The sequence below is a fragment of the Antrostomus carolinensis genome, unplaced genomic scaffold (genome assembly GCF_000700745.2).
Source record: "Antrostomus carolinensis isolate BGI_N321 unplaced genomic scaffold, ASM70074v2 Scaffold42327, whole genome shotgun sequence".
Taxonomy (NCBI): Eukaryota; Metazoa; Chordata; class Aves; order Caprimulgiformes; family Caprimulgidae; genus Antrostomus; species Antrostomus carolinensis.
In genome coordinates this window covers 1-11,845 of record NW_010328796.1, presented here as the reverse complement: position 1 = coordinate 11,845, position 11,845 = coordinate 1, and the positions used below count along the sequence as shown (strand labels likewise).

At 54.1% G+C, this 11,845-nt stretch overlaps 1 protein-coding gene across 1 annotated transcript; it reads right to left on the bottom strand.

Annotated features, from left to right (window-relative positions):
* Positions 1-4,562: 4,562 nt before the first annotated feature.
* CCN5 (cellular communication network factor 5) lies at positions 4,563-8,686 on the bottom strand. The gene is made up of 5 exons (XM_029086055.1): positions 8,627-8,686; positions 6,377-6,593; positions 5,524-5,775; positions 5,128-5,321; positions 4,563-4,586 (listed from the first exon to the last, which is right to left on the bottom strand). The coding sequence occupies exons 1-5, from the start codon at positions 8,684-8,686 to the stop codon at positions 4,563-4,565; spliced, it is 747 nt and encodes a 248-aa protein (XP_028941888.1).
* Positions 8,687-11,845: the final 3,159 nt, after the last annotated feature.

The window sequence follows — 11,845 nt, the reverse complement described above, 5'->3', positions numbered from 1 at the left end:
AGGCTGCTGCCCTCAGCACAGCCCTGCTCCCTGCCCAACAGCTGCACCTTCCCCACAGCAACAGCCTGTCCTGACTTCTATTTCCCTCCCCAGATATGAAAATCCTCTTCTCCCTCCTCCCGCGAGCTGTTGTGACCCACACGGGGATGACACACAAGACAGGCTGTGACCTTCCTTCCCTGTCACTGGGGAAGTCATGCAGAAGACAGACAGATACTGTGAGGTTGGGGCATGAGCTAAAAGCAGGGACCCCAGACAGGACCCCCAAGGAACGGCAGCCCCGGTTTTTATTGCGGAGCAGCTGCTGCCCCATAAACGAGGCCCGAAATAACTTTATCTCCAGGTGCAGCAGTAAACAGGCGATCAGAAGGGAGAAAGTTTACCCTGGCAAGCCATAGGGAAAAGACCTTGGCAAAACAACTTCAGGTGAAGGGCTGGGTCCGGGAAGGGCCAGGGCCACCTGCTTTCCTGGAACTTAATCTAGAACAAGGGATGGGCAGAGGCTGATATCTCACCTGCCAGGGAGGAAGGAGTGGGGGGTGAGTCCTGGCAGTAACCTGACTGCCCTTCCCTCCTCGGGACCAGCCGAACATCTCCCTGGACCATACTCAGGCAAGACACAGGGTGGTAGTAGCTGCTTATTGTGAGTATCAGTGTGTTGACTCCAAAAAGTGCTTGTTGGAGCAGATAAATGATGGGAAAGGCTGTATGTTATTTCCTGCCTACGTGATAAAATCTAACTACTACAGGCGTGCCCCAAGAGGTGAAGCTTAAAAGCTGTTTCCGTGGGGTGAGGATATGGTTTTTCTGAGGTTTGCAGAGGCTCTGGTGGAACCGTAGCAGAGTAGAGGGGTCTATGGGGGTTCACCCCTCAGGAAAGCAGTCCCACCTCCTGCCCTGCTCCTGCTCCCATCACCTCCATGCATTTCAGCTGCTCCTGCAGCTTGCAGTTGGGGTGGACCTTGCAGAGCAACTTTATGGAGGTGCAGAAGTGCAGCAAGGTGCAAACAAACTGGGAGTGGTCCTTTTTCTTGCAGAGCATCAACCATTGGGGAAACTGGGGCAGAGTCAGCAGCTGGTTGGGAGGGCTGCTGTCATCATGGGAAGGGTCACAAGCTGCTCTCAGCACTGTAGGAAAAACCTTTTCTGCCCCCAAAATGGAGGCTTGGGGCTGGATGCCCAGCTGCATCTCCTGCTCCCTGGACCTGTGGCAGGCACATGCATGCAGTGGCACGGGTCCTCTCTCATCCCTGCCTCCTGTGTATTTAAGGTGTTCTCTCGACCCATGCAGTAGAGATGCTACTGCCCAGCTCTGCCCAAGCATCCCATATGGGGATGCTCCCCCCAGTTCTGGGCTCCAGCATGCCGCAGCGATGCTGCTGCCAGCACGGCCAGGGCAGCATGAGAGCACAGGGCTGGGATGGCTCCTCTGGATATCAAACACGTAACCTGAGTGATGGGCATTCAGATCTTCACCAACAGCAAAAAAGGGCCTTGATCTGCCTTTTTATTTATTGAGCATTGCACTCTTGTGCTCAGGGAGGTATCTGAAAATATTTAGCTTTAATGAGGGACTCATCCAGCCCTTTCTCAGCCAGCTCCAGGCTTTTAAAAACCATCACTCATGAGAATGGCTTAGAAAAAAATAATCTGATGCACATTGTTTACTCATGCATTACCACACAGCTTCTCCTTCAGCTGCTACGTGTGCTTGTGCTGAAATGAGCTATGATCTGTTGCTCACCACCGGTTCAGGAATGCAGTTGTCAATTCACATGCCATTCCTGTGTGCACATGTGGCAGTATGCCTTGAGGACAAGAGTGAGTTGTCGTCTGTTTTGGGGTTTTTAACTTTACAGGTGACCATAATCATCTGTGGATGGCAGAGGATTTATCTGCTGCCCCACAAGAGCAGGCAAAGCCCAGGACCCGCCACGTCAGAGGCTGCAATAAATGTGATCCTCATGTTTCCAGGGTAGCAGGGCTGTAGAGGGAACAGCAAATATTGTGAGACTGGCAATCAAGTTGCAAGAGTTAATTTCCCTGTATTCTTAGGGAAAAATAATTCTGATTTCTTTTGATTCATTAATCCATTATTTAGATATTTTCTGCTTAGTGAATCAGGGAGAAATGACATTTTGCAGGAAAAAAAAATAAATTAAATTGTAGCAGAGGTGCATTGAGTCATTTCTGTTTGAGATGAGAATTGCAGGTTGCTGCTTAAAAAGTGACCTTTTGATTTTTACAATCACCCAGAGGCAGCTGGGCAGCATTTGGGAGGGGATGGGACCCCTGGCAGCACTCCCTGCCTGCAGCTCACCCAGCCTTGGTGGCTGTGACCCAACATGCTGAAACAAGAACTGGCTTAAAAACCCCAGATTTTTAGTACACAGAACATGTCTTATCCATGACAATCGAGGAACACTGTGCTTTCAAAGTCTACATAAGCCTCGTGTGACCACTTTTTCGGCATGGCCATCGCAGAGGTAAAAAAGCCAAGAGAAGCTGCAGACCAGGCCATGTTCATTCTGCGATTTGCTGCCTGCCAGAGGTGTACCACATCCCTCGTTTCAAACCAAATTAATGATTTGTATTTGGGCAGAGCACCAGATGATCACAGTCAATAATTCTCTTTGTAAGCCATGTTTTACTGCATAAGCACTGAGATTTTTTTTCTCTTTCCCCCCTCCCCAAGAGGTGACTGAAAAGCATCCTTAATTTTATTTTCAGCACTTGCAGGGGCTGGGGGAGCAGGTAAGCGGCTGCCTTGGCCCCACTGCCTTTTCTGCTGCTTGTGGGAGAGGGGAGCTCCCTCTGCCATTCAGCTTTTTGCCCCTGCACCCCCAAATCTGCCCCACTGTCATGTTGGTCTGGGTGGGAAGGACAGCCAGCTGGTGACAATGGTGGCATGATGCTGGGGAAATCCTGGTGCAGGGTGAGCCAGGGAGGGATGAGTTACAGGGGGAGAATTTGGGCTTTGGTTTTTGGGAGGCTGAGAAGAGGCATGGCCTGGTCTGTGCCGGGGGCTGCAGACCCAGCAGTAATGCAGCCAGCTGCATGCCACCCTCTCCAGCACGTCCCAGCAGCAAGTGGGGACCCAGCACTGCTATGGCCGGGGTCGGTCCCATCGGCAGAGATGATGAAGCTCATGGCTGGGTAAGAGCAAAGGGTCAGAATTTAATCCAGGATATAATATACTGTAATAATGTTTTTAGTGCTTTGATTATTTTTTTTTAAATTATTTTTTAATTTTCTTATTCTAAGCAGCCTGAATTGAGGTGCCTCCAAGCTGTCCTGTCCTGTGTCAGGCCTTTCCTGCAGCAGCCGAGCTGGCTGTGAGCAGCAGAGCTCTGGAGGGCACACCTGAGCTGGGTTCACCTGCATAGACAGGCCCAGACAAACTCCATACCTAGACGAACACACCTTTATTTTCAGTTCCACGAATACACACCTAAACTGTCCAGATTTGGCCTGGACATGTCACCTAAACTGCTGTTCCTTTCCAGTTGCCCTTCTCGCCCCGCCGTGGGACACATGCTCCCTCTGCACGCTCAGGCGAAGCCGTTAGAGGGCATTTGTGTTTCATTTTTCAACGCCCAGAAGGATTATCGCTGTGAGAAAGTAAAAGCAGAGCTGCCGAGCAGCTCTCCTGTGCCGACTCTTGCATAGCTGGAGCAGCTCCAGCCTGTCAGGAGATGGCCCCGACTCATCTTTGCGATTTGTTTTCTCTTTTTCCTGCTTTTCTTTCGGCCTTGGCTGGCGGGGTATGTGCTTGGATGGCAGGCGGTATGTCTGGTGCTGCGGAGTGGTGTCTCCTGTGTCTGAGCTCCTCGCTCGCCGAAGCCCTGCCAAACCACCAGTGCTTTGGAGAGGAGGAGGCCAGGCAGAGCAGCGAGGTTCGTGTTTATTCTGGAGGGATGTGGGGAAGGTGAATTAGAGCTGCCGTCGGGAGGATGCCTCTGCCCATGCCCAGGAAGGTGGTGGCTGGGTTGTGGGGTGGCTGTCATGGGATGGCTGAGTTCATGTATGGTTGAGCTGCACAGCTTAGTGCAGCAGTGACTTGTGTGCAGCCCAATGTGCTTACTCATGTCCCGAGGGGCTGGGGAGTGAGGGATCCCCTCAGAGATGTGGGTGTCCCAGTGCTGGCAGTGGGCTCTCTCATAGCACCCACAGAGCAGAGCTGCATATGTGATGTGGCGGAGGAACAGCATCACCTCTCCAAAAAGCCCCACTGGGAAAGGACCAATTCCTGTTTCTTGGATGGGTTGATGCTCATAGCAGGGTTTCCTCATTTCCCATTTCACTCAGCCTAAGAAACTCAGGGATGCTGCCCAGTAACCCTGCCTGGGGCAGCCAGGTGCACAGAGGGGGCAGGTGCTGTGAGACATGGGGATCTTGTTCTCTGGTTCCACCCTCCTTTGCAGCCCAAGTCCATCAGTTCTTCCCCAGTATCCCAAGGGACGTGTCCTCTGTCTCCACCAAAACCACGATGCCATGGGCTTGTGCCAGACTCTTTGCCAGGACGAAGCGTTGGCTCCGGGATGCAACCAGGGTGGGCACAGCTACAAACGACCTCCTCTTCCCCTCTGGAAAGGCAGAGCAGAGAGTGACAGGGAGATGGGGCAGGGTGATGGCATGTCCCCCACATCTAGGGAGCAGGGGCACTTGGCAGTGTGGGTGCCTGGCCCTGGAAAGAGCTGGCTGCTTGTGAGCCTGGCAACTTTGCACCATGTCCATGCTGGGGCTGTGCCAGGCTAATTAAAGGGCTGGCAGAGCCCTGCCTCTCGTGTGTCCCCAGGGAGCCCAGCAGGAGCTGCCAATGCATCTCCAGTCATAGGGGCAGGTCAAGCCCACCTGTGGGGCTCAGGGTTATGTGGGATCCACTGTCCTCTTGGATTCAGACACCCAGAGACCCCAAGATTCTGCTCTGCCCCTGCCACAAGCTGTTTCCCAAGCGCAGTTTCAGGGATGATCTAACTGTCCCTGAGATACGCTCAGGTCATGGCTGGGGAGGGATGACTGGGTGCCCACAGGTAATGGGGGTCCCATGGCTCGTGTTGGCTAGCATTCCCCTTCTCAGTCAAACTTTTACCCAGAGGTACCCACTTCACCAAAGCCCTCACGTACCGCCGGGGATGCTGCCAGCAGAGCCGGGCAGGGTCTGGCCATGCAGAGCCGCCGCTGAGTCTCCAGCCTGCAGTAGTGGTTCTGGTTGGAGATGCGGGTGGAAAAGCCCACACCACAGGTGGCTGAACAGGCACTCCACTCCGTGCTCCACTCCTGGCAGGGGTACAGCAGTGATGGGGACGCTGCCCCAGGGGCTGGATGAAAACAGAAGAGGGGAAAAGGGTGGTTGGAGCCAGGAGCTGTGCAGCGTGCCCTGCGGGTGCTGCGGGCATGGCCCTGCATGGTGCAGAAATGTGTAATGAGGGGTCTCCTCTTGATGTTCATGGTCTGGGGTGAAGGGACCGTCCCCAGAGTCCCTGTGTGGGCATCTCTTCACCATTATGTCCTACATCTCACCTGCCCCAGCATCCCGGAGGAGGTGCCAGTCCCGGGCCTCGCAGATCCACTCTGGGCAGCACTTCCCTGGGACCTCCACGCGCCGTGGGTAGGGGCAGTCTGGGGTGGGCAGCCGGACATCCTCCTGGCAGAGTGGGACGCAGGTGAAGCCCCCGTCCAGGCAGCGACACTGAAGTTTGCAGCTGGGCTGGAAAACCTCCCCATCTCGATAGACCCGGCCGTTCACCTCGCAGCCCTCCTCGTCATCTTCAACTGCAACCAACAGCCGGGACAAAGTGACAGAGAGATGTGGATGGCAGAAGGGACTGCTGGGGGGAACCGTGGAGCTGGCACGAAGGGATTGAACTGTGGGGCCACAGAAGGGACTGAGGTGTGTGTGGGGCAGACATGGGCTTGCAGCAGTTTGTGCATCACTTGACCTCCTTGCCTCATCTCTCTGTATTTTGAAAGCAGCAGCTTATCAGTTGGTGAGAGACCTGCTGCCCTTCAGCTCTGATCCTGCCTTTCAGGGTTTTCAGGCTAGAAAAAGTTCCTCTGTGATTTCTCTGCACGACCGCAGGCTCCAGCCCCGGCAGGGTGGCTGCAGCACCCTTGGGACCCCTTTGTCCATCCCCACTCAAACCACCCAGAAACCCCAGCTGGTGATGGCACGAGAGCTGTCTGGAGCTGCAGCACAGTCCCACAGCCAAGCTGTGTGCATCAGCCTTGGTTAAGCTGCTTTTGGAGCCTTAACAGCTTCCCTGAAAGTGGTGAGGGATACTAAGAGGTGGCTGGGGCCCTGGCTGGAGCTGGGGTGTGTGCTGGGCTGGGGCAAGGGGACATTTCTGGGGGGAGCGGGCACCCCTGTGCTCACAGTTGCAGGTGGCTCCTGTCCCCGCAGTCGCCGTGCTGTAGTCACAGACGAGGCCCTGGCTCTGGTCGCAGACGTGGAGGAAGTCACAGGGCTCTCCCAGGCGCCGGGCACAGATCTTACAGCAGCCACAGCCATCCAGGACAAGGGGGGACCCGCGGGGGCAGTGGGGTGGCACCCAGGGGCAGTAGCATGGTCTCCGGCACAGCTGGGCACACACCTGCAGAGGCAAAGCCATCACTGTTTCAATACAGGTTGGTTTTTGGCTGCTCTTTCACTGGGACATCCAGGTAATCCTCTCTCAATCATGGAGGCAGATTTTTGGTGGAAGGAGGCTCTGCAAATCCATGGGAATATGGCAAAGCAGCCTGGAAAGCTACAGTCCTCTTAGGGCACGGCGTGATGGGCACCTATGGAAAACTGGGGAGAATCAGGGATGCTCAGCACGCTGCAGGATGGGGACATAAACATACCTCTGCTCTGAACACCCAGGAGGAGGATGGAGCTACAAAGCCAACATCCCAGTTAGTGGTGGCCATCTAACGGGGCTGGTAGCCTCCAAGGCAGTTGCATGCTGCCCCAAGCAGCCTGGCATGGGGCTGGGGGGGAAGCAGCCTGCCCCCACGCCTGCCCCCAAGGCAGCGGGATGTGGCTTTGCAGGGGCTGAATGCACATGCTGAGGGCACGGCATCTCGCTCCAAACACTCTTAACAGCTCTCATTCATACCGAGAAACAGGGCATCGCATCGGGAACGGAAGCCAAGTGAACATCACTGCTGTCCTTCCTGCTCCAGCTGCCTCCTCTGCCTGTCCCTGCCTGCAGCATCCTCTGCCTGGCCTGGCTGGCTGGACCAGGAGCCTGGAGATAGGTACATTTTCGAGGACTGCAAGCTGTTTCCCCTCCCAGTGAGCCTGAGTAATCCCTCTGGCAGGGCTGCAGCAGGTCAGTGGGGCAGGCAGGTGTTTAGATCTGCTTGCACAATTACCCTGGCACCAACAGCTTCTGCAGGCAGCGCTCGTGCTCCTGTCGTGTTGTATCTGATAGGGCTGTTGCAGACAGGGCTGGGAGCCAAGTTTGGCTTGGAGCTCTGCAGTTTGGCTGTGAATTCTTTGCCAGGACTGGCCTGGCAGTGTGTGTAGGTGTGTGAGCCCCAGGCAGCGGCTTGGAGCTGGCCCTGGCAGCCTTGTCTTCTGCTCTCTGCATGGCCAGCATGTGCCACGCAGGCGGCTGTTCAGGAAACATGCAACCAAAAATGCAGCCCTGTGGTGGTCCAGACACTGGTGTCTCTGCTGAGACCACCAAGAAATCAATGGGTTCAGCTGGACTATATGGATTTTAAATACCAAAGGACTGGCTGTGGTGGCCAGATTTGGGCTGGGGGCACAAGGGCCCTTGGTGATTCTCCTGACACTCATGAGCGTCCCTGGGGCAGGAGTCTTTTCTCCATCACAGCTTACCCAGGCAGCCAAGGGCATTTTTCATCTTTCAGGAGGTTGCTGTTACAGATCAATGTTTGAGAAAGATGTGCCAAGCCAACTCCATCAATTCATTTCCCCCTGCTCCTTGTAGTTAACTTGTCTCTAGATGACAGTGTGGCTCCTATCAGGGATCTTAACTGTCTGGGAAAGGAGTCAAATAGGCACGACCTGGCCATGAGGACCCTGCTTGAAGAAGGTCTGCTTTGCGATTCAAGCAGCAATTAGAAGTTGGAGCTGAGATACTCCAAACTTTTCAACTTTCCTGTTCTCTGCACAGGCAAATATTTTCACAGAGTCCAAGAAAAAAAAAAAATCAAAATCATTACAACAACTCAAATTCTGTCAGAGGTATTGGCTTTGCATGAGCATCCCAGGGAGGGGGGAGAGCTGAGTAATGCCGAGGCTGATGCTCGCCGCTTGGCCCCCTGCCTCGGGAGCCTGGGCAGGGACCAGGGAGTCTGCAGGAGCCGCTACCGCCGAGCTGCTGCCCGCTCGCAGGGACACATACCACAGAGCAGACGAGCAAACAGAGCACATTGCTGTCATTCCTGCATGCTCCGTGGACTCGCACAACCAACGCCTTTGGCCCATGGACATTAAGACCCCGCTGCTTAATTGTGAATGTTTCTCCCAAGCAGAGCTCTGCTCTGTTGAACTGCACAAACGCAGCCTGTCTGCCAGCCGGCATTAGCCCGTTCCTCCCTGCATCCCACTTTGCAAGAACCGGGTGCTTCCCCACATAAGGCTAAAGCCACCCAGAGCCCCATCCCTTACCTTGGAGAGGACACAGAGGAGGGAGAGGAAGAGGAGCTGCTTCTCCAGCTGGAGCCCCATGCTGCTCTTCCCTCTGCCACTTCAGCACATCACCCCCCAGGCAGTTTGGAGGCAGCAGCGTGTTCGCAGGTTTTAAAGCCCCGAGTAGGTCCTGCTGGTGTTTATATTCTCCCCGCTCTGATGTCACTAACAGGCTCCAATATAAACATGAGTAGGTTTGGACAAGCCTCAAGATTTTTATTTTTTTTTTCTTTCTTTTTTCTTTCCAGCCCACATTCCAGCTGCCATTTCCACTCCCCTCAAGGTGAGAACGTGCTGCCCAGTGAGACAGCAAGTGAAGGGGAGGGACGCTCTCCCCAAGGAGCATGGGAGAGGGGCTGGGGAGCCAGGCTGGTGGGGTGAGCTGGCTCCTTGCTGCCAGCCATGACCTGGAGGGAAGCTCCATGCCTTTTCCTACTGATCAAGGTCTGCCCAGACAGAGCCAGTGGCTTTCTCCTGGGTTTTGAAAGGTTTGGCAGGGCTGTCCCTGCTGCCACCCTGGGAAATTGCCATGACCAAGCAGGAACAGGGCACCCACCCCTATATTTTCTGCTGAGGGGCAGGATCCTGTCCCTCCATTGCTGGGGACAGGTTGTGATTTGCTTTTGATTGCCAGCAGCTCAGGCTGCAGCACTTTGCCAGGCAAGCTCTCCAGGTCATACCGGTGTGCTTCCCTCTCCGTTACTCTGGCACAGCAAGAGCTGGAAAGGGATTTGCTGTGGTGGTGGTGCTGGCACAGCATCCCTGTCCTGTGTGGGGCTGTGGCTGCCCAGGGAGGCTGCTGGGGCAGGAGGGGTTGGATGCACACCGTGTTGCATTGCCCTGGCTACAGGATGCACAGAAGCCTGGCCCTGCTGATTTCAAACCTTCAAATTCAGATCCTGAAAAAATATAACTGTCATAAACAATCATGGTGATTTAAAATTTAAGTATGGAGAAGAGAGTCAGGTGCTCAGCAGTTGCCTCCCAATGCTTCACCACCCACAGCCTGTCCTGTGCCAGCTTTCCTTGCAGCTGCTGTGTCTGGGGATGCAAGGCTGGCGCTTAGGAAAGAAAAACCAAAGCATCTCAAGACCTTCAGGAAACTGAGCCCCTTCTCCACATTCCCATCCTCCAGATCTTATCACAAGATGCAAGAAAGGGAATTTGTGAGTCCAGAGTTTGAAGGAAAGGCCCGAGCTCACTTCAGGATGCAGGGTGCCCAGCTGTTCTCCCTGGCTCCCCTTCTGCACCCTCTTGCCTGCAGGACATGGTCTGGGGGCCAGAGCGCTGCTGCTGCCCTGGCCCAAGGGACAGATCCTGGCAAGTGTGCAGAGACTCTCCGAGTCTCACAGGCATGATGAGAACTGCTGGTGTGTGTCACATGTTGTGATGTATGTCAGCAAACACATGGGAGGGGCTGGGTGTCCTGTAAGCAGAGCACTGATATTATTTAAGTAGGAGTGATAACCCATCCCTCCCTCCACACTTTTTTCCCTTCTTTTTGGTTTTACTTTTGCAAACCAGGTCCTCAGTCACCTGGGCAGCAATCCTGACCTCAGCTTTGCTGCTTCCCACAGCCTGGAACCAGGGCTGGAGCAGGGAGGAGCGTGCAGTCAGAGCTCTCCCAGTACCACCCTGATTCTTGGCTTTGGTTTTGCTTCGTTAGCTGCAATCAGTCTGTTAATGAAGTCATGGCAGCTTGTGGAAATACCAGGCCACCTTCCAAAGGCTGCTGTCACTTATCCTGGCGCTGGAGTCTCTGCTTCTCATGGAGGAGCCCCAGCTCCCTGCATCACCCGAGCCCTGCCCAAGGTGGGTGCTCACAGACAGAAGGTTTGATGCCAAAGGCTGGAGCCACATCTCGTGCTGCTGTTTTCTCCTCCACTCCCCAGAGCTGATGCCATCCTGCCGGCTGATGCGTTACGGATGCCGCAACTCGGCCAGATGTCCTGGAGGCGGCTGTGGAGCCTCTGTCAGCAACGGCTCCAGAGCAGCCAAAGCACTGATCCAGCCTTGCCGCAGGGGGACAGCGAGTGCCATTAATTACTCCAGGCTTGTGTTTATGAGGGACTCCTGATTAATGGACATGACTTCATTTCCCAGTTCGAAATCAGGTGACAGTGCTGGTAAGGGAAATAAAAACCTCTCATCACCCACAGTGAGCAGCTCTGGGAGCAGCCAACAGTGTGTGATGCCTTAGGGGGCAGGGGGACACCCAGGGGGGGCTGGAGCTCAGGGCTGCCCAGAGGACCCACTGGCATTAAACCCCCACCCTGCCCTCTCCTGGCTACAGGTTCAGCTCTTTGGGGTGAGGACATTTTCTTTATCCTCTCCCTCAGCTTGGGACAAGAGAGGACACTGCTTCCCCCCACACCTGATTTCACTGCAGTAAGGTGACATCACTGTGATGGTATGATGTCATCAGGAAGCCAGCAGCAGCCAGACAGGGGCCAAATCCTCCACCTCGCACCCAGCCAGCTGCCCGTACTTCAGATGGCATCAGCAATCCCTGGCAGTACCACGCTGCATTTTGGGGTGCCCAGAGGAGATGGCTGGAGGGGCATCCACAAAGTCCACTGTGACTCTGCTGTCCCAAGGATGCTTTTCCTTGGGTGACCTGAGCTTGAGCTTCCCTTCTCCAGGTTCCACAAAAAGCAGCACATTGGCAGTTCATTTTATAAATACTCAGTTCTAACCCTTCCCCTCTGGAGCACGTACCCCATATGTGTTCTGTACCATATGTGTGAGTTCATAGCTAATAATTAAGCCCATATGTTTTGCTCCACAGTTTCCATGGTATTATTGTTGAGATTTTTGGGGGTTGTATTTTTTTTTTTTTTGTGGTCAGTTGTGCAAGAAAATAGTTGATACAGGGATCTGAATACATCTCCTTTGAGTTAGCCACTGGCAAGCTTTGCTGTTTCTATAGAAATGAAGGAAATGACCCAGTGAATTTACATTTTAGACAGCTTTTTTTTGGTTTTTTTTTCATGTCTGTGCTGTTTAAAATGCCATCGTGAAAAATACAGCAAAGCTCTCATTTGTGCACCCTGCTCAGCTGAAATTGCATCCATCTGGGGGGGATATAGAACATATACTCCCTCCATCCCTTTCCTTTGCTTGAGATTCTACCCTTCTTTATGTTGTGTGCTGAAGACCCTCCCAAGAGGGTTAGGGTTAGGGTTCAGAGATCCACAA